Here is a 23,587-nt window from a genome sequence, read left to right on the forward strand (position 1 = left end):
ACAGCTTGGGGAATGTGGCAGAGATTGCAGGACTTGTATGCCCAACAAAGTGCCTCAAGCAAAGTGTATTGGTTGAAGAAACTCATAGGTCTTCAGATGAAGGAAGGGGCTTCTATGACAGCCCATCTAAATGAGTTTAATGGTATTGTCAGCCAGGTCATCAATCAAAAGTTGGCAATGGACGATGAGTTCAAAGCCACTTTTTTGTTATGCACTTTGCCAGAGAGTTGGGACACATTCAGGACAGCCACTAGCAATTCGCATGCTATGCTGTCATATGCAGATGTTGAGGGTGCTCTTCTTCAAGAAGAGATGAACAGGAAAAACAACTCTGTGGGAAAGTCCAATGCAATGAATGCACGTGGGAGATCCCAACAAAGGGGGAAAAGCCAAGAAAGGGGAAGGAGCAAGTCTCGCTCCAAAAAGGATTTGGAATGCCATTATTGTGGCAAGAAGGGACACATTAAAAAGCAATGCTACAAATGGAAAAATGATCAGAAAGAAAAGGGAAAAGGCAAAGACAAAGAGAAAGATGAAGCCAAAGATGCAAAGCCAAAGGGCAAAAGTGGAGTCAAGATTGAAGAAATCAATGTGTCACATGCAGGTGGCAGTGAGGATGAGGTCCTCTTTACGTCTTCACTTGATGCCCATTCACTTCTTACAGGTGGTCATGGTATGCACTCATGGATCATTGATTCAGGTGCCTCCTTTCATGTCACAGGTTGCAGAGACTTGTTTGTCAGGTACACTGCTGGCAATGAAGGAGTGGTTTATTTGGGTGATAACCATGCATGCAAGATACTTGGCAGAGGTGATGTGAGGCTTGTATTTTCAGATGGCTCACAGCTTATGCTCCATGATGTCAGGCATGTGCCTGAGATCAAGAAGAATCTGCTTTCTACTGGACAGCTTGATGATGCTGATTATGTTACCACATTTGGTCGTGGAAAGTGGAAGATTAGTAAGGGCTCACTGGTTGTTGCCAGAGGCTCTAAAGTGGACACTCTTTACTTTATGCATGCAGGTGTTTGTCACCATGCTAATGTAAATGCAACCGAGCTGCCGGAAATTTCTATGTGGCATAGCCGGTTGGGACACATGAGTGTCAAGGGAATGGAGCAATTGTCTCGTTTGGGTTACTTGCCTTCTCTCAAGTTTTCAAGTTTTCAGTTTTGTGAGCATTGTATATATGGTAGGCAACTACAGTGCCCCCACAAGAAAGCTCTTGGACAGAAAGATGCTCAGTTAGAGCTTGTGCATACAGATGTATGTGAGATGCCTCAGCTTTCTTTGGGAGGGGCAAAATATTTTGTGTCTTTCATTGATGATGCCACACGCAAGGTGTGGGTTTATCCTCTTCGTTTGAAGAGTGATACTTTCTCAGTGTTTCAGAAGTTTGTTGCTCTTGTTGAGAATCAAACTGGCAAAACACTGAAGGCTTTGCGTTCCGACAATGGTGGAGAGTACATGTCCAAACAGTTTCAGGACTTTTGTAATGCTAAAGGCATCAAGAGGGAGCTCTCTACTCCTTATGATCCTCCACAAAACGGGACAGCAGAGAGGATGAACAGGACCATACAGGAGAAGGTCCGTTCTATGTTGTCACATGCTGCATTACCTCATGGTTTTTGGGCTGAAGCTGTTATGACAGCCGTTCACCTTATAAACAGGTCACCTAACACGAGGCTTGGTGGGAAAGTGCCAGAGGAAGTATGGACAGGAAAGCCTCCGTCATACAAGCACTTGAGAGTGTTTGGTTGCGTTACGTACGTGCACATACGCAGGGAAATGCGCACCAAACTTGATCCTAAGTCTCACAAATGCATATTCCTAGGATATGGTGACAAAGGTGAAATGGGGTATAGACTTTGGGATCCCATAAATAGAAAGATCATACGCAGCAATGATGTCATTTTTGATGAAACATGCATGTATAAGGAGCCTGCAAGGCAACAGGAGCCTGGCAGAGTCATCTTTGATGATGATGGACATCATGGACAACAACAAAGGGCTGTAAATCAGCCATTACAGCAGGAAAACCAGCCCTTAAATGGTGCTGAAAATGGTCCAAATGGACAGCCAGATATGGCAGAAGATATCCCTATGGATATACCACAGTTAGAGGATATACCGGGCATGATTTTTCAGCCTTATGGCATGGAACAGGAGCCACCAATGGGTGATATGCAGGCTGGACAGCAACCTGCAAATGATGGTCATTGGGTACGGAGGTCCACTAGACCCTCCAGAGTCCCTGACAGGTTTGTTCCAGGGGTTGACTATTTGATGCTTACTGACTGTGGGGAGCCCTCATGTTACAAAGAGGCTTTACAGAGGGCAGACAAGGCTCTATGGGAGCGTGCCATGAAGTCAGAGATGGATTCTCTGCATAAAAATGGAACATGGAAATTGGTGTCTTTGCCTGCAGGCAAGAAGGTTTTGCCATGCAAGTGGGTATACAGGCTCAAAGTTGCACCAGATGCAAAGCCAAGATACAAAGCCAGGTTAGTGGCTAAGGGCTTCAAGCAAGAATATGGTGTGGACTTTGATGAGATCTTCTCTCCAGTGGTCAAAATGACCACACTTAGAGCTGTGTTGGCTTTGGTTGCGCATGATGATCTGGACTTGATTCAGATGGATGTGAAGACTGCTTTTCTTCACGATGATCTCCATGAGGAGATATATATGCAGCAGCCAGAGGGTTATGCAGTGAGTGGAAAGGAGAAGCTTGTATGCAAGCTGAAAAAGAGTCTTTATGGGCTCAAACAGGCACCAAGAGAATGGTATCATAAATTTGATACATTCATGAAATCTCAGAAATTCAGGAGAAGTGACATAGATCACTGCTTGTACACCAAGAAAGCTTTGGATGGCAGTTTATTGATTCTCATTTTGTATGTTGATGATATGTTGATTGCCGGGAAATCTCGTAAAGAGATGGATGCCTTGAAGAAGAGGCTGCACGAGACCTTTGATATGAAGGATTTGGGTGATGCAAATCACATTTTGGGTATGCGGATACTTCGGGACAGAAATCAGCATGTGTTGTATTTGTCTCAGAAGGAATACATTGGCAAAGTCTTGCAGAGGTTCAATATGGACGGGGGGAAGAAAGCTAGTACTCCTTTGCCTCCATATGTGAAACTCAGTGCTATGGACAGCCCACAGTCGGATAGAGACAGGGCTGATATGGCCAAGATTCCGTATGCTTCAGCTTGTGGCAGTCTCATGTATGCCATGGTTGCTACTAGGCCGGACATTGCATTTGCAGTGGGAGTGGTTTCTAGATACATGGCCAACCCTGGCAAGAAGCATTGGGAAGCAGTGAAAGGTGTCATGAGATACCTGAAGGGCACACAGGATTTGTGCATTTGCTTTGGCAAACAGGATGCATTAGTGCATGGTTACACGGATTCGGATTATGCCGGTCATCCAGATAACCGGAAGTCTACTACCGGTTATGTGTTTACATTCACAGGAGGTGCTGTGTCATGGATATCCAGGATGCAGAAGTGCACTGCCTTATCTACTACAGAGGCCGAGTATATTGCAGCCACAGAGGCTTGCAAGGAGGCATTATGGCTATCTCGGTTAGTGGTTGATTTGGGCTATACAGGGGATATTCCATTGTTGCATTGTGACAGTCAGAGTGCCATCCAGTTGGCAAAGAACCCTGTCTTTCATGCAAAGACGAAGCATGTGGATGTGAAGTATCACTTCATCAGAGAGGTGATAGAGAACAAGCAAATTCAGCTTGTTAAGATTCACACGGATGACAACCCGGCTGATCTGTTGACGAAGAGTTTGCCTCCAGAGCGGTTTGCTCATTGCAGACACTTGATGGGCATTGGATGAGGCCATTTTCAGCCTTGATATGGCCTTGTATATTATCATGTACATGCTGATTTTTCTTTTCCTTTACTTAAGGGCACTTTGCCTTTAAGTGGGAGGTTGTTGGGGTAAAGGCGTTATGCCCACCCTTATAGTGTGTACAAGCCCATAAGTTATAGTACATAGTACACTTAGTACTTTTAATGTACTAAGTGCACTATGTGTACTAGTGCAATATACATGTGTGATAGGGGAGTCACACACTCATGCTTTTCATGAGTTGACTTATCCCCACAACTCTCTCTCTCTCTCTCCCTTGCTTCTCTGTGTATGTCTCCCATGAATGAACTCTAAACCCTAATTCAGGTTTCTCCCCATTAGTGGAGGCCTCTCTTGCTGCATGAGCCGCTGACCTTCTCCGGCTTTGCATTGAGGGGAACAGTCTGGATGAACCCGTCTCTCACACTTAGCAAGGTAAGACTTGCCTATAGTTTGGATTCTTGGGCTGGGTTTGACAAGGATGCTCTCAAAGGACAATCCTTGTATAGTCAATCCCACACGTTGTGCAAAGTGGTGTTAGAGGTGGTTGGGCTTAAAGCAGTGGCCTTCTTGATAGGACACTGTGCCATGTGGTGAGGTCCTTGGCAATGGAAACACTGCAAGGGTGGTCTTGCCCCAATTGCATTGATATCCTTTCCCCTTGCGTTTTGCAGCTCGGCTTGGTAAACATGGTATACATTATCAGCATCTGTGACCTAGTGGCTTAGGATTTAGACTGGCGGGTTGCTCTGGGCCTCCAACGGTTCAATGCACACGGTCTCCTGGCCTTCTCTCTCCTCGTCTCTTGGAATCTGAGTCAGCGTGAGTTGGTTCATGGGGGCGATCCTTGGGATAGGTGGTTGCGGTGGTAACATCGTGATGGTATGAGTATCACTGGAACTCTCAAGATTTCTTTTCGGGCACATGTTACTACCCGAAGTGAGGAGCGTTAGCAATTGTTTGCCTACCCAGTAGGGCTAGCAAGGCCAAGGGCTGTCTTGCATGAGCAGATAAGGCTAGGGGAGTGAGAGAGATGACTTGCGTTATGTAACTATTTGGCTCTCCTAGCTCTATTTCACATGATGAAACCCATGCCCGGACACTAGACATGTGGAAGAAGACATGGGGACAGGGTCCATAAGGTCTAATTAAGAATAAGCACCATTCTTGGTCAAAAATCAAGAAAAAGCAAAAAGTCAAAGAGGGTTGATCGTGAGCCAAGGGTACTATTGGAAAGAGGAGATTGAGCCGGGCAAAAAAGCTAAAAGTTGCTTTTTCAAAAAGCAGCTCTAGGGCCAAAAAGCAAGGCCTTGAAGCTAGAAAAGCAAAACAAGAACTTTTGACTAAAGTTAAGTAATATTTTACTATTAAAAAGACCAAACGCAAAGTAAAAGGTAAAAGCATCACTTTTTGGCAAAAAGCAAGGCTTCCCCAAGTATAAAAGAAGCATGAGCCTCTCTTGAGCATCAAGTTGAAGAAGAACCGCCCGCTTCATCGCGTTGCGGTCTTCGTTGAAGCGTGGAGGTCATCTTCTCCATCATCATCCATGAACCAAATCATGGAGTTTTTTATCGCTACGCGTTGATTTCAGAGCACCTCCATCAACTACAGTGCCATGTCATCATTTGTCTGTACAATTGTACGGATCCATAGAGCTGTACGGACTGTACGGATAGAAAATGTGAGAAACCCTGAAATTGCTCCAAAAACCCTTAAAACTGCTTTTTGGAGATTTTTATTGCCCAAAAACCATTAAAATAGGTTTTTATATTAGTTTTCTTGCCAGAAAGAGCTTTTCCATGGTTTCCTTTATCGATAAGGCTGTAGGAGTTGTGGAGATTACTCATGGGATGAGCGAGTGATTTTTGGACTTAGATTAGGTTTTGGATTTGGACTCAGACTTGGACTTGGATATGAACTTGAACATGGAACTTGGACATATAGCTTGGGCATGAAGCTTGGACATGAACATAGAGCTTGGATATGGAAAACTTGGGCATCAAGCTTGGACATGGAACATAGAACTTGGACATATAACTTGGATTTGGATCCAGACTTGGATTTGGACTTGGATCTAGACTCGGATTCATTGGATTTGGATTTGGATATTGGATCTGGTACTAGCCCGGTGAGAGATACTTGTGGGATATTCCCGTGGTGTGCTCGACATCAGAGATCTCGTACCTCAACATCGACCTCGACTTGGATATCCTACATTTTCATATTTGTTTGTTTTGTATTCATTGATTGTATTGGTCCTAGCTAGCGTGCCCGTGGATTGTTCCTGAATAAATTCCTAAAAAGAGGCGAGGCCTATTCCCCGCTCTATGTGGTATACTGTGCAAGACCCCTATTCCCTTCTCTCTCCCCTCCCTCTCTCTCCCTCTCTCTATCTTTCTCTCTTGGACACATGGTAGGCACGCCCCACTGGGCTTACACGCTATGGCGATTGTAGAGTAAAGAGAGAGCGTATGTTACACAACTCAAGGAAATATTTCTTGATTGATTGTGTAGCAGCTTACATCAAGTACATGCTTTTGTAGGCTGTAGGCCTTATCTTTTGAAGGAAATCACACACATCCAAGACAAGTGATACATGGCACACTTATCTTATCCAACCTGGGATCACACACACTAACACACTTAGCTCTTTTAGGGGCTGTTCGCACACATTGGGCTCCGAATCCTAACAAACCCCCATCCGGAGAGGTGGAGATGCTTGAAAAACCTTCAATAGTCATTGTGGTTTGGACTCTAGATTGCACCATGTGCTCAATGAGACACAATGGCACCAACACTTGAACTCTCATGTCATGCTTGATATAAGAGCTTGACTACAAATGACAGCCTACATGAGTTTGTCAAGAGAAACCTCCTCTTGATCTAAATAGGGGTATACAAAAAAGTGGGGTCTTTTTCTGACTCAAAGGACTCTTTATGGTGGTCTTCATGTATGAGAATTGCAATCATCTCATCATAGGACATTTCACAAGCCACTCTTAGTACAGTTGAGGTTTCAAAGAATTTGAAACCTCTCCTATACTTGATAGAAGCACAACTTTCTTTCCATCCTCATCCAAAGCAACTTCCAAGCCAAAGAGGAGTTGTATTATGAAGCCTATATTGCTCAAACATTCTCCCAAAGTTTCTTGTTCATTCATTTTGAAGCAGTAGAATTTTTGCCTAAGAAAGACTTAGGAGTTAATGATTTTATTACCAAACAAGTTTTTCAATTTGTTCCATATCTCCTTTTAGCTTTTGGTGGAATGCACATGGTGAATTCGGTTGTTGAATACCTCGAGCCCGGTAAACCATGGCCTTGTCATTATGGTCATTCCATGTGCGAATCGTTTCCACTCCATCGCTTGGTTTGAGGTCCATGTCGTTGACCACATTCCAGACACCATCTCTCATCATTAGGTTACACATCTTTATTTGCCATGCTGGGAAGTTGCTCCCATCGAATTTTTCAATCGCCACGCTGGCTCTATTCGACTCCATGATGCTTTACTTGAAAAGGCCGCCCAAATGTTAAAAATGGTAAAGTGGGTATTTAGACATATGTTACCTATGTTGAGATATCGAGCTCAACTAGTGTTGTGGACATTGATGAAGGCAATGAAGGGTTAGGGTTAGGGTTTACACAAGTTCAAGCAGGCGTGGAAACCAAGATGCAGAGAGAACACGACTACAGTATGCTTGATTGATAAAAAGTGAAGTACAATAGCCACATGATAGTGACCCTAAAGATAAGTGTTCACATGTCCGGCCATAAATGTGCCGGGTGGACCAAAACACTTATAAACTGCATATAAGTGAAACTGAGCTAAACTGGGGGAAAAAACCTCCACTAACTGAAGTAAAAAGTGCCCCAGTAATCTACTGATGATCACTAGCACTCCTCTGGGTGCATACACAGCATAAAACCCCACAAACCCCCCTGGAGTGATATGTGATCACTGTACATCATCCACCAAAAGGAAACAAATTCAAAGCACTGCGGAATGCTTCAAATTTCGGACGTGGTAATGCCTTGGTGAAGATGTCTGCCACATTCTGATCTGTAGGACAGTAGATCAGACTGATATCTCCTGCCTGGAGTCTCTCCCGAACAAAATGATAGTGAATCTCAATGTGTTTCGTGCGAGCATGAAACACAGGATTCCTGGCCACAGCAATGGCACTCTGACTATCAATATAGATAGGTGTAGGCTCCTCCACTGAAATATCCATATCAGTCATGAGACGACGCAGCCAAACACACTCAACAGTAGTAGTGTAGGCTGCTCTGTACTCTGCCTCACAAGACGAAGTGGCCACTGTGGTCTGTTTCTTGCTTAGCCAAGAAATGCATGAAGAGCCAAGAAAGAAACAATTTCCACTAGTGGAATGTCTGGTATCAAAATCACCAGCCCAATCTGAATCACTGTAAGCGTGTAACTGCATGTCACCCCCCTCAGGATAAAGCAATCCAAGAGACAAGGTACCCTGCAAATAACGGAATACACGCTTCACAGCTTGCCAATGTGACAACCGTGGGCTGTGCATGAATCTGCTCAACTGAGAGACTGCATACTGAATATCTGGCCTTGTATTACACAAGTAAATGAGGCACCCAACAGCCTGAGCATATGTAGTGGCATCAAAGGAAACACTGTCATCTTGTAGTGACAGTTTCATCCCAGGCTCCATAGGAGTACTAATAGGCTTGCAATCCTGAAATTTAAACTTCTCCAGAAGTTTAGCAACATAGCGTGATTGCAACAACCCAATGCCTCTGTTATCCTGCACAAACTGTATGCCCAAATAGTAATGTACAAGGCCCAAGTCAGACATGTCAAATGTCTGTTGCAGTATCTCCTTAAAAGCTGCAATTTTGTCATCATTTGATCCCATGAGCAAGAGATCATCCACATAAAGACTGATGACCAGCAGATCTGTCTCTTCTTTCTTTACATACAGAGTGGCTTCTGATGGACTGTTCACAAATCCCTGAGTGAGTAGAAAAGCATCTATTTTTGCATACCAAGCTCGTGGAGCTTGTTTCAAACCATACAAGGCCTTTTTCAGCCTGCAAACTTTCCCCTCATGACCATGTTCTGCAAATCCCATGGGCTGAAATACATAAACTTCCTCCTCGAGGTCCCCATGTAGAAATGCAGTCTTTATGTCCAACTGGTGAACAACCCAACCACGATGTGCAGCCAATGCAATGACACACCTAAGTGTCGACATACGGGATGTAGGAGCAAATGTCTCCTCATAATCAATGCCCTTTTTCTGTGCATAGCCCTTTGCAACTAGACGGGCTTTGTACCTGTCAATGGATCCAACTGCATGTCTTTTCAACTTATAGACCCATTTAGTACCAATTGCTTTCTTGCCTTTGGGCAGATCAACCAAATCCCATGTTTGATTCTTTTTAATAGAATCAAACTCATCCTGCATGGCTTTGTTCCAATGCACATTATCTCGTGCATCCACAAATGAATCAGGCTCATCATCATCCTGTAAACTGGCTGCCATAACCAGATTCAAATCCATGATGTGTGCATGCTCATTGGTCCTTGTCTCCCTACGAGTACGACCAGCAAGAGGACCCTCTAAATGGCTGTCCTGTAATGTCCTCAAATACCATCTAGGTATATGTCTGACCTGTGGTGCCTGCTGCCCCATATTTGGTTCAGCTTCTGGCTCATTTGGCTGCTGAATTTCTGCACCACCTACATCATTTGCTGGCTGTCCTGTACCCTCATTAGTTGGATCACCAACTGTGGAATGAAACTCCATAGATAGTAGACCTTCAAACACATCATTTTCAGCCTGATTTGCCTCATAACCAGCCATGGATATTTCTGATTTTTCATCAAAAATCACATCCCGACTAGTGAATATCTTCCTGGATAGTGGGTCATATAACCTGTAGCCCTTGCTCTCACGGCTATACCCAACAAAAATGCATTTTGTGGCTTTATCATCCAGCTTCCTCCTCAACTCTTTGGGTATGTGTGCATATGCAAGACACCCAAAGATACGAAAATGCGATACAGAAGGCTTGCGGCCATGCCAAGCCTCAAAAGGAGTAATAGAAACCAATGCCTTTGTGGGACATCGATTCAAAATATGACAAGCACACATTACTGCTTCCACCCAAAAGATATGTGGTAGCCTTTTTGCCTTTAGCATACATCTGGCCATCTCCATGAGTGACCGATTCTTCCTTTCTGCAACCCCATTTTGCTGTGGAGTGTAAGGAGTAGTATACTGATGTTTTATACCTCTACTCCCAAGAAAGGAATTCAGCATATGTGACATATATTCCCCCCCTCTGTCAGAACGGAGAGTCTTGACCTTGCATCCTGACTCAATCTCAGCAAGTGCTACAAAGGCCAAAAATGCATCATATACCTGTGATTTCTGTGTCAAAGGATACACCCAGCATATACGAGAGAAGTCATCAATAAATGTTGCAAAATAGAAGCAACCACCTAATGACTTCGTCTGCATGGGACCACAAAGATCACTGTGTATAAGTTGCAACTTTGCAGTTGCTCTTAGAGCCTGATCACGTGGGAAGGAAAACCTGTGCATTTTTCCCAAAATACATCCTTCACAAATGTGATCTGGAGGCTTCTCCATGAGAGGTAGATCTGTAAACATATTATGTCGCTGCATAAGCATAAGACTACCAAAATTTACATGCCCCATGCGAGCATGCCATAACTCCGCATCAACCATAGCTGGAGTAAGAGTGAATGCATGATAAGCAGACTGATCCACTGGCTGAAATGCATCCAACTGATAAAGTCCATGACATAATGTACCAGTAAGCATCAAGGTCAAGGCATTAGCTTTGTCTCTGACCATGCATTTATCATCATCAAAGTTGACTTGCATACCACAATGTGCTAAAGAAGAAATGGACAACAAATTCTTCTTTATCCCTGGTACATATAAGGCATCTGTAAGGCGGAGAATGGAGCCATCAATGGCTGTGAGCTGAATCTCCCCAATGCCACGAACTGGATATGAAGCATTGTTGGCACACTGAACAGTTTTGCCAATAGGGGCAGGGCCAACATGACTAAACAAATCCCTGCGAGATGTGATATGCTTTGAGGCACCACTATCAAAATACCAAGTACATGCATGCTCTGTCAAACTGAGTGCCTGTGAAGACCAAGAGGCATCATAGCTGCATGTATAAAAACAGTAATCCCTGTCCTCAACAAAAGAAGCAGTCTCTGGAGGAGCTTTAGAAGCATCATTAACAGACATCCCAGCTTCCTTTGCCTTCTCTTTGGCAATCCTCTTCCTACATTCCGTGATGTAGTGACCTGGCTTCTTACAATAATGACATTTGCCCTTCTTCTTGGGCTGTCCATCACTTTTCTTGGTATCCTGTGAAGAACCACCATCACCTGAGTTTTGATTTGCACTCTTTGGCTGAGTTTTTCCTTTCCCCTTTTGACCTGTAGTAAATGCTTGTTCAGCATTTGTGTTCATATTCATATTCTTCCTCATTTGCTCCTCTTGTAGTAAGAGAGCAACAAGTTCCTGATACTTGAGGGGTTCAACAGCATTCCTCATGCTGAGGTTCAAAGAGGTATGAAAAGCCAAGTAAGATCTTGGCAAAGAGTGCAAGATGGTGGACACAAGCTGTGTCTCAGGAATAATCTCATCCACATTGATGAGTTGCTCTCTCAAATCCTGCAGCTTGTTTAAGTGGCTAGACATATCATCTCCTTCATTCATTTTCTGATTTTCCAGCTCTCTTTTCAAAAATGAGATCCTAGCCTCATTACGAGCAGCATACATCTGCTCCAAAGTCACCCATGCATTCTGTGAAGAGCCAGCTGAACGAATATGAGGTATAATGGACCTCTGAACTGACAATGCAATGAGTGACAAAGCTTGTGCATCCCTGGCATCCCATGTCTTTTGAGCATTTGTTCTTTGAACAGGCAATGGCTGTCCTGGAGCCTGTACCTGTTGTCCTCGTCCACGAGCACCCCCTTGGGGAGGAGTCTCTGGAGCCAATGGACCTGGACGTGGTTCATCACCACTAACAAAATCCCAAAGACCTTTTCCCACAAGCACATTCTTCAGCATAAAACTCCACAAGGAGTAGTTCATGCCATCCAATTTGTCTTCCTTAGACAAATATGTGAATACATCACTTTGCTGTTGATTTGCCATTATGCTTACGCACAATGTTGTACCTGTTTACCAAAAAACCCAATAGCAGAAACCCTGATAATAACTGTACTCCACTGAATACAGTTCACCCAAATATGCCTGCACTCTCAATCCTCTGAATGTGCAGCTCAATGCACCAATGACTGAGTAGAGCAGCAAATGGCGTACACAATGCCAAAATGCCCCAAAAATGCCCAAATTTGCTGCACCCAAACTGTGCAAAAAACCTGTATTGTTCTTTGCTAGAAAATCTGCCTGTTGTGCCTGTATATTTTCACAGAGAAAATAAAAATGCCCAATATTCAAAATATGTAATGCTTACCACTTCTATGCTGAGCAGTAGTATAGTCGATTGTATTGTGCAGGTACACAGCAACTACAGTCGAGGTGCTGTACGAAAGCAGTACGGAAGCTGGGCAAGCAGGTACAGTACTGAAGCAGAAGGCTAAACTGCAGTCGAATGTTGACGTAGCAGATTCTGGTCGGCTGTACTGTGCAGGTACTTTGACTGTACTATTGCAGTCGTGTTTTGTATTGTGCACTGTACGGAGCAGGGCGACCAGTTCCACAGCAGCAGGTCGCCTGTACGGCTGTCTACACAGTCCTGCGCAGGTTTAGGCGCAGTCTGCGAAGCAGGTACAGTATACACGTGCGCTGCAGGTTCAGATGTACGTTTCAGGTACAGGCGCTGACAGGCGCAGTCATTCGAAGCAGGTACAGAAGGCGGCGCACAGGTGTACGGGCTGTAGGCGGCGCAGTGTGGGTATACGGGGCAGCAAGCGCACAGTTGTACTGATGCTGTACGGGCAGCAGCAACAAGAGCTTGGCAGTGTACGGGCAGGGCAATGCAGAGCTTCAATGCTCTGATACCAATTGAAGGCAATGAAGGGTTAGGGTTAGGGTTTACACAAGTTCAAGCAGGCGTGGAAACCAAGATGCAGAGAGAACACGACTACAGTATGCGTGATTGATAAAAAGTGAAGTACAATAGCCACATGATAGTGACCCTAAAGATAAGTGTTCACATGTCCGGCCATAAATGTGCCGGGTGGACCAAAACACTTATAAACTGCATATAAGTGAAACTGAGCTAAACTGGGGGAAAAAACCTCCACTAACTGAAGTAAAAAGTGCCCCAGTAATCTACTGATGATCACTAGCACTCCTCTGGGTGCATACACAGCATAAAACCCAACAATTGATGATTCGCCTGGGTGATAGCTTCTCCACTTATGTAACTTGCATGGTTGGTGAGATTATGATTGATATGCCACCAATGGATGACAGACTGTGTGACAGTCATATTTGGATTACTCGAGTTATGGCATAGTTATAGCACCAGTTTATATAGTAAGGTTCACACTATGAACCAACCATTGTATGTGACAGTAGGAGAGAACTTTTCCTTATAGTATGTACTTTTATCTTTTTAGTTTGTGGTTGTTGTGATATGCAGCGGAAGTCTTTGTATTGGAAGATCCTGTCACACAATATGCTCACACCGTCTTCTGTATCCTGAGTTTCGTGAGTTTAGCAATCCATTTCAATACTTCAAACTTTAAAGAGATGAGAGAGAGAGATATGAGAACTGTACACCAGATTGGGTCCCGAATTACCCACTGAAGGGCCCCCTATTCCGATAACGAGATAGTATTTGCTTTATTTCTTTAGAGAGAATGACTGTGGACTGTAGATAAGCCAAACACAAGATCTCGGAGGATCGGAGAGTGGCTGATCTGTACACTGCTGGAGAAACACCTTGATGACTTGATCTCGAGCCTATGCACTCTTCCCAAGGGCATGAGGAAGGGCTGCACACCTGAGGCTGAGAGAAGAAGAAGGTGGACCGTTCTACACTATGTTAGAATGCTGAAAACACTTATGAATGTTGTGTTACCTTCACCAGATGACTGCTGCATGTGTGGATGATGCATAGAAGGCTGGACATTGATGCAAACAGCAGATTCAGGGCTGGAAACTGCTGTAGACTGAATCTTCAGGGCTGGAAACTGCTGTGGACAGAAACGCTGAAGTGTAGGGGTGCTGAGGAACTGAAACGCAGACCTGTAGGTCTGCTGAACTGCAAAACGCAGGTGTTCTGAAGCTGCTGGACAGAAACGCTGAGGTCCTGAGGCTGCTGGACAGAAACGCATGCATGTACTGCTGAATTGGAGACTGTAGAGGACTGAATCAGGGCTGCTTTGGTGCTGAAAACAGGCTGATTGGAGGCTGATAGTAGGCGCCTAGGGCTGACTGAAGCTATGGTTTCTCAAGGGGCTGGAGAAGCAAGCTTATGGGCTCTAGGGCTGGATTAGTCTTGGGCTGAAAGCAAGGAGGAGGAGAGCTCTTAGCACAATGAAGACTGAATGAGAGAATAGGCTCTAGGCAAGCCTATTTATACTAACTGGAGGTTGGTCATTTAATAAAGTTAATGTTTATAAATGCCCAATAATGCAAATAATGCTAAATAAATACTAATAAATATGGAAAAAATACCAGATAAATCCTAGTAAATTCCCTAAGGCTTCGGGCATGTTCTAAATGATGCACAGGCATATGAATGCATATTATGCAGGATGCAGAGTGCTTTCTGATGCAAACCCTAAGGCTTCTACTGACCCTACATGCATGAATGATTCTCTCCAAGTGGGTTAAGGGACTTGACTGACTGACTGACCCGCTAAGGCTGAGGAATGACCTACGTAGCTCGTGCCTGACTTATCCTAGACTGAGGATGTACAATGGGGTCACGGCGTACGACAATTATCATCCTATTGGGTTCTAAAACTGTACAACTGCTGCACTTCTGATGATGAGCCATCTCGTCACCATGCACTGAGTGCAGAGTGCATGTGACATTCCCTCCTGATTAGCTTGGCGGCAGGTTCATGGCTTCCAAGTAGTCCGCCAATAACTGGGGGTACTCCTGGAAGAACTCCTCGTCGAGCCATACAGCTTCGTGGGTGCCTCGATCTCGGAATTTCGTATAGAACTGATGAATCCGTCGATCGGAACCATGCTTCCATCGATGAAGAAGGATCTGCTCAAGCTCAATAACTTCTGCCTCGTCTACCACGTCTGGCTGCTGTTCATCTGAAACATCAAACACTTCTGGACCAACATATGGTTTTAGCCAAGAAACATGGAAAACATCATGCATTGTCCAATTGGCAGGCAATTTTAACTTCATTGAGACATCACTTATCTTCTTAACTATTGGAAAAGGACCAAAACTACGGAATGAAAGCTTGGGACAATGTTTGCCCACTTGTTTCAATCTTTGTTTCATGATGCACCGAGAGACCCAATCCCCTTCCTTGAAGTGGATATCTCGTCTAAACTTACATGCCTGTCTGTGAACTGAATGATGGCCAGGCTCAAAATTGAGGGCCAAACTGGGTTGAGTACCAAACTCTACGGAATCGACATACTGATGTTCTAAGTCTTTTCCAGAGATGTTGAGAATGGTAGACTCCTGACTGGTCAGGATGCTGGTCTTTCTACTAAGAACATCTGCTACTGGGTTATGTTGACCAGGTATGTACTTGATCATTCCTCCAACCTGGTGGAAGAGCTGACCCTGTCTAGTGTGCTGAGCACTCCACTGGGCACTTGGCATCGTCGGGAGCCACTTAAGTGCTTGGTGGTCTGTGGTGACTGTGAAAATGTGTCCATAAGGAACATGTTTCAAATGTTTGAGAACTGATTGCTGTTCTAGCTTGCCCTTGAAAGTCCTGGAAAGACAAGAGGGAAACTTGCTAGGAGGTTCTGCTAACTGTGGGATACTGGGTAGGAGATCATCCTTAAAAATGTCTGAATGAGAAAGGAGATCTGCTAACTGAGGGACCGAAGATAATGAGACAGCGGTTATTGATGAGATAGAAGCTGTCTGAGCATAAATTAATGCTCCTGCTCCCTTGCACATAGCTCGTCGGGCCTGGAGATGAGAAATCATAGGAACGCCAAGAATGCTCCTATCCCCCCGAATCATGACAGGCTCAGGAAAACCTTTAGAGATAATAAAGGTGTCCTGTCCCCAATTGGGAATAGGTTCATACTGACGAAACCACTGGATTCCTAAGATCATGTCACATCCCAAACGAGGAGAGACAATGAAATCTCGCTGGAATGAGGCCTTTTGAACTTGAAAAGAAAACTGTTGTGCCTTCTGAGAGATGTGGGTGCGGAGACCAGGTGTAAACCCGTCTACCTCCAAATGATAGGGCACTAAGGTATAGCTCATGTTGGTAGCCAACTGGGGAGAGATGGCGTCCTCAAAACTGCCCATGTCAAAAAGGATTATGAACTGTCGGCCCTGGGCAGAGCCATAAGCTCGGATGAGGCTCTTCTAAGCAGCATCGCTCTCACCCTCCTGCTTAGCATCAAATACCACGGATGGCATAGGATGCATGGAAGGTTAAAGTTGAACTGCATTTGAGGTAGTAGGCGGGGCTGGAGGAGCTGGGAGGCTGTGGCAACTGTGGCAGAAGGAGCTTTGGCAGCTTGTGCCGCTTGCCATTTGTGGCAATCCTTCTTACCATGCCCTATAATATGACAGAAAAAACATCTATTTTCTGACTGGTACTTCCTTTGCTCCTCTAGAGGAAGATAACCTCCAGTAATGCCTGCTTTAGCCTTTTCATCAGGGGTTTTCTTGGGTTCTTTATCCTTCTTACCCCCTGAACTGGAGCTATTACTGCTGTCCTTCTTAGCATCTTTAGAAGATGCGTTACCTTTCCCTGTCTGTGCAGCTGATTGCTGCTGCTGGGATTTGGTACTGGACCTGAGATGCCTGCTTGGGCTTGCCCCCGTTGAGCTTCATTTCTTCATTCTGAGCGAGAGTCAAAGCCCGGTCATATGTACTTGGTTCAAAGTTACGAACTGTGAACCGAATGTTGGAGTCCAATCCATGAATGAATTGCTCCATCTCGGCCTGCTCAGATAACCCTAACTGCTGTGCTAAAGTAATGACCTTACCGGAAAACTGAAGCACTGGGGATCCGTTCTGTCTGAGTCCATAGAACTCGTCTTTTAGACCGGTCATGTACTGGGGCGGGAGAAATCTGGTCTTCAGGTCATGGACAAAGATGTTCCAATCAAAGGCTGTGACACCTGTGGCCTGGTCTGTATGAATACTAGACCAATGCTGCCACCAAGTGACTGCCTCACCAGTGAGATGGGGAGCCGCTAAGTGGACTTTGTCTTGTGGGTCTGTGATCCTAGCTAATGAAAAATGAGCATTAAACTGATGAACAAATTGATTAACTGATGAATGATCACACTTACCATCATACTTACTGAAGTTTGGTTGACTGCGAATGATGGTGGTTGATGCTGCTGCGGGCTGCTGGCTGGTGACACCTATGACTGGGGAGACTGAGGAGAGCTGCTGATACCTCAAGTGTATGGCCTCCTTTTCCCGTTGGTGTTCGAGTAACATACGTTCTCGATCAAGCTCACGTTGGTGTTCCCGAGCGGCGAGGTCAGCCTGACGCCGGTCTTCGTTGATCCTGCGTTGGGCTTCCTCATAGTCCCGTCTTTCTTCTTTTTCTCTTCTCCTTCGGGCCTCGTCCTCTCTCCTTTGTTGTTCCATCTGAAAGAAGAGGGAGATGTAGTCGGGTGCTGCTGGAGGTGTAGAAGGACATGCTGCTGCTGCCTCCAAGACTTGGAGACGCTCCATGAGTAGCTAGTTCTGAGCTCTAAGAAGAGCTATAGTGTCTGTTGTAGGCGGAAGAACAAGGTCTCCTTCGGGGGAGACGTCTTCCGGCTGATGAGTACTCTCTCCTGTAGACATGATGCTGAAGTCGATGGTCGTGCCGGAACGCAATCTAACCATCCAAGAATTACCCCACGCTAGGATACGGTGTGTGTGGACAATCTGAATCTGATACCAATGTGATATGCAGCGGAAGTCTTTGTATTGGAAGATCCTGTCACACAATATGCTCACACCGTCTTCTGTATCCTGAGTTTCGTGAGTTTAGCAATCCATTTCAATACTTCAAACTTTAAAGAGATGAGAGAGAGAGAGATGAAAACTGTACACCAGATTGGGTCCCGAATTACCCACTGAAGGGCCCCCTATCCCGATAACGAGATAGTATTTGCTTTATTTCTTTAGAGAGAATGACTATGGACTGTAGATAAGCCAAACGCAAGATCTCGGAGGATCGGAGAGTGGCTGATCTGTACACTGCTGTAGAAACACCTCGATGACTTGATCTCGAGCCTATGCACTCTTCCCAAGGGCATGAGGAAGGGCTGCACACCTGAGGCTGAGAGAAGAAGAAGGTGGACTGTTCTACACTATGTTAGAATGCTGAAAACACTTATGAATGCTGTGTTACCTTCACCAGATGACTGCTGCATGTGTGGATGATGCATAGAAGGCTGGACACTGATGCAAACAGCAGATTCAGGGCTGGAAACTGCTGTAGACTGAATCTTCAGGGCTGGAAACTGCCGTGGACAGAAACGCTGAAGTGTAGGGGTGCTGAGGAACTGAAACGCAGACCTGTAGGGCTGCTGAACTGCAAAACGCAGGTGTTCTGAAGCTGCTGGACAGAAACGCTGAGGTCCTGAGGCTGCTGGACAGAAACGCATGCATGTACTGCTGAATTGGAGACTGTAGAGGACTGAATCAGGGCTGCTTTGGTGCTGAAAACAGGCTGATTGGAGGCTGATAGCAGGCGCCTAGGGCTGACTGAAGCTATGGTTTCTCAAGGGGCTAGAGAAGCAAGCTTATGGGCTCTAGGGCTGGATTAGTCTTGGGCTGAAAGCAAGGAGGAGGAGAGCTCTTAGCACAATGAAGACTGAATGAGAGAATAGGCTCTAGGCAAGCCTATTTATACTAATTGGAGGTTGGTCATTTAATAAAGTTAATGTTTATAAATGCCCAATAATGCAAATAATGCTAAATAAATACTAATAAATATGAAAAAAATACCAGATAAATCCTAGTAAATTCCCTAAGGCTTCGGGCATGTTCTAAATGATGCACAGGCATATGAATGCATATTATGCAGGATGCAGAGTGCTTTCTGATGCAAACCCTAAGGCTTCTACTGACCCTACATGCATGAATGATTCTCTCCAAGTGGGTTAAGGGACTTGATTGACTGACTGACCCGCTAAGGCTGAGGAATGACCTACGTAGCTCGTGCCTGACTTATCCTGGATTGAGGATGTACAATGGGGTCACGGCGTACGACAATTATCATCCTATTGGGTTCTAAAACTGTACAACTGCTGCACTTCTGATGATGAGCCATCTCGTCACCATGCACTGAGTGCAGAGTGCATGTGACATTCCCTCCTGATTAGCTTGGCGGCAGATGGATGTAAATAATGCTTCTTGCATGGTGTTCTCAAGAAAAAGTATACATGTTTTCTTTTGGGAGTGTTGCTGTGAGTTGGAGGCAGCAAGAAGCAGCGGACAGTTACCTTGTTGAATATAGAGGCAAAGTCAGGGGCACTATGGCAGCTTGTGAGGTAGCTTGGTTTCAAAAGCTACTTGGTGATATAGGTGAGCCCGTGGATAGAGCTATTGTCATTTATATTGACAACATGGGTAGCATACATTTGGCTAGTAATCAAGTATACCATGCTAGGATGAAGCACATTGAGGTGCATTATCACTTTGTGAGGAAGAAGGTACTAGGAGGTGATGTAGATTTGGCATATGTCAGCACAAAGGATCAGGTGGTTGATATTTTTACGAAGGCAGAAGCTCCATACGATTAGGATCTTACTTGGAGTACATTGTGTGGAGTTGAGGTCGAAGGGGAGTGTTGAGATATCGAGCTCAACTAGTGTTGCGGACATTGATGACCCGCTTGGGTGATAGCTTCCGCACTTATGTCACTGGCACGGATTGTGAGATTATGGTTGATATGCCGCCAGTGGACGACAGGTTGTGTGACATCCATATTTGGATTACTATAGTTATTTCCTAGGCTCAGTACATATACTATCGGCGTTACACAAGTCGTAAGCTCAGTAAATGATTATCGTCGGGCATTACACCAAGTCATAAGCTTGGAGATATCCCAAAATCTGTTGCGCAGTACAAAATTGATATGGGAAAAAAGGGGTGTAGCCATGTCCGGAGTGATGTTAATCATTTACCATTGTGGGCTGAATAATACTCTCTCATGTCTGACCTTGCTGTCTGGCTGCCCTCATGGCTTCTGGAGTGAGCTGATGGTAATCATGTGTCACAGTGCACTACAATTGAATTCTGGTCAAGGAAAGAATGCGTAAGAAAAACATTCTAGCAATGCATCTGGAAGTAGATATGAAATATAAATTTTAGTCTGTGTGGATCCTGGGATCAGCCCGCCATGACATTGCAGGACTAGTGCTATGTGTCTAAGAGATCATCGTAGTCTCTCCATATTTTTGAGTCAGAAGCCTTCACCATGCTCTAGTCTGCCCTCTTCTTCATCCTGCTGTTTATTCTGATCTTCTTGGATGAGGTTTTTTTCTCTCCCTCAGTTGTAAGCCAACCTGTTAGGTGGCTGTTTGACCTCCATCTCTTCTATAGAGGCATTCAAATTATCTATTTGCTTCTAGATAAGTGTGTTTTGTTTGCATAGGGCACCTTTTCATGGAATTTTTCCTTGGTATTCTTTATCGTTTCTTTATATGTCACAACGAGCTCTTTGAAAAGCAAAAGAACATGCCTCATTACCACTGTTTTTGAATCTTATCTTCTTAAAGTTTTTTGCAGTTTTTTTTTCTCGATAAGCTGTCTGTATCTTTGATGTTGACTTTGAGATATTCATTCACATGTTTCTATTTTAGCTACTAGTTTTTGTGTTTTTGACATAATGTCCCTGTTTCCTTGTTAACAGTCTCCAATGGATGATGGCTGGGAAGCTCTGTTTAGTGATGTGCAGTATGCAAAGAACTTCACTACCTCTGTTTGCTTTGATCATGTAATCTTTACGCCGCTTGGGTATGAGACAGCCCTCTTCAAAGAGCTGAACTCAGGAATACCATGCAAAGGTTGTCCAGCAAGTGAGTTGAAGCAGGCAGAGGATAACACCAAGACTGCAAGGCTTCGGGAATTCGGTGAGATGTTTAAAGCTGCATTTGGGGTCTTGAGTACAAGGACCAGCACTGACATCAAAATTCTCTTTGTTCGACGCGAAAGCTACTTAGCTCACCCTCGACATAGCGGCAAGCCCGAAATCAGGCTGCGGAACGAGCAAGAACTATTCAACTCAATGAAGACGTGGGCATGGGTTCAATCTCAAAAATATAATAGTCAGAGCAAGAAAGGGAGGAGTGTTCAGATTATCAATGGGACACTTGCCCATATGAAAATGAAAGAGCAGGTTCAAGCAGTGCATGATGCATCTATAATCGTAGGAGTCCATGGAGCAGGTCTCACTCACATTCTGTTTGCACGGCCAGCGACTGTTATCCTAGAGTTGCTGAGCCCGCTTTTTTTACGTCCCCATTATTCCCATATTTCACAATGGATGGGTTTGGAGTATCATTCAATTACCATGGCAGGTACAGAGGCAGATTGCACACAGGTGTTGGATCACCTCTCATCCATTTTGGATAGCCTTTTATCCTCTCTTTAGGAAATTCGTCAAATGGATTCAGCAAAACTGGGGGAACCTAGGCACTGAAGCAAACACTTGCAGCTTTGGAAAAAGCTATACTCAATAGAAGAGGACAAGAATCCAATGAATTGATGGGCTCACCCAACATGAGACGGGAAATGTTGAATTGCAGCAAATTTGGATGGCCGTGATTAGCTATTGCAGGTGTAGACCGTTCCAAGTTCATCGAGGAGTTTTGTCAATGATGTAGATGACAGGTTAAGACAAAGTGGAATATTTTACTTTGTTTTGAGAACATACTAAATTTCTATTTTTACTTGATAGGATTACATAATCTTAGGTTATAGAAGTTGGTGATCCCGCAGCTCCTATGGAAGGCTGAAATTGTAAAGATGGCCTTGAACATGGGACTTTTGATGTATCCATTCTATTAGTAATACAAAATTTTAAAAAAACTTCAATTTGGGAAAAAAAAGTCACTATGATGCACCTTGCACAATCCTTTGAAGAAGACTTCCAAGCTAAAGCGTATTTTGCAAGTTGATCTAAGCAAGGTGGGAGAGATGGCCTAGCGTAAGGGCTCTTGCCCTACATCACGATAGCCCGGGTTCAATACTTGCCCCCTTCTCCGGCATGCGGTCCATCAATTCTGCCTCTAAAATAACCCTCGTGATACAGCCCCAAAAAAAAGAGAGTTGATGTTAGCTCATATAATCACTCTACATATTATAAAGCTAGTGGTCCACTGAACTCCAACTAGTTCATTGTCTGGATTATCCAATAATGAATGCTTTCGTGAAGGCATTATTAAAGTGTTCCTTAACTTTAGGTTTCAAGGATCGAAGCCATTAACCTAAGGCACTTGCCACTATGACTTGATCGTGTACGTGTCTAAACACCTCACAAGTTTGATTAAAAATTTCCAAATGAGGGACAAAAAAGAGTTTTTAAAAACATTTTTCCTCATCCTCCCTAGGATTAGAAAACTCGAAAGACAAGTAGGGTAGGGCCCATACACATCAAATGCAAACATGGGCCGAAGGGAGCTAATTTGTGTGCCATAATGGCTTATTACCAAGGCCTCAGAATCATGGCATGTGTTGCTTTGCATAGTAAGGTGGTGGCTTTGTAGTCTTCATCGAGGTTTGTGCAAGTGCACCATAAAAAAACTTTAGCTTCTTGTTTTATTGTCTACCATTGGATGGGAGTAGATCTAAAAGTTTTGAACAATGCAAGGGCGTCTAGGGTGATAATCACGAGGATGGACCATGTTCAAGATTGCTTTTAGAAGGTTGATAACTTTGTGCAATTTCTATTACATGCTTTTATAAAATAACACAATCATGTGCGTGTATCTGTATGTCTCCCACGGTCTCAAAGAATCCATCCTCGGAGTCTCAAGAAGTGATCTCTGTAGAACTCACTTCTTACCAATATCTGACAGAGACACCCATGTCTAGTGCATGTGTAGCCCGAGTAGATCTAACTGGATGTGTTTATCTTTTGACGTGAGAGATCACGGTATGGGGAATCCAAGCTATACTGAAATGGGGGGAGACGGTCCATCTCTATGCCATGTGCATGAAACCAATCGACTGCCTCAAAGTACCATGCATGTGTCGGTAATGGTGGTGGCTGTGTCGCTGAGGAAGAGGGCAGTCCAGCTCGTCTCAATCGCTCTCTCTCCCTCTCCCCGTATAATTGCATAGAGGACTCTAGTGCTAGTCGTGGGGGAGGCGATCTCTGTTAAGCGTGTATACAAATATATGTGAGTTTGAAAAAGGGCATCTGTAACTAGTGGGACTCTGTATGTAGAATGTCATGTGGTACATATGGCTTACTCTTGATCATGCGTGACAACATCATCACGTGTAGCCTCTCTATGCTCCTCTAGTGATCCTTCCCTAGGCCTGGCCCCCGGAGGGGTGCACCATACATAG

At 44.5% G+C, this 23,587-nt stretch overlaps 1 protein-coding gene across 1 annotated transcript in view; it reads left to right on the forward strand.

Annotated features, from left to right (window-relative positions):
- The window catches only part of LOC147632297 (beta-1,2-xylosyltransferase RCN11-like), a 92,048-nt gene extending 69,924 nt beyond the window's left edge, over nucleotides 1–22,124 (forward strand). Inside the window, exon 3 of the mRNA XM_086807106.1 lies at nucleotides 20,925–22,124. Within this exon, the coding sequence (XP_086663232.1) occupies nucleotides 20,925–21,665 (741 nt within the window). The 3' untranslated portion in view covers nucleotides 21,666–22,124. The remainder of the gene's footprint in view (nucleotides 1–20,924) is intronic.
- The last annotated feature ends 1,463 nt before the right edge of the window (nucleotides 22,125–23,587 follow it).

This window comes from Cibotium barometz, chromosome 13 (genome assembly GCF_041138505.1).
Source record: "Cibotium barometz isolate CiBa-2024 chromosome 13, ASM4113850v1, whole genome shotgun sequence".
Taxonomy (NCBI): Eukaryota; Viridiplantae; Streptophyta; class Polypodiopsida; order Cyatheales; family Cibotiaceae; genus Cibotium; species Cibotium barometz.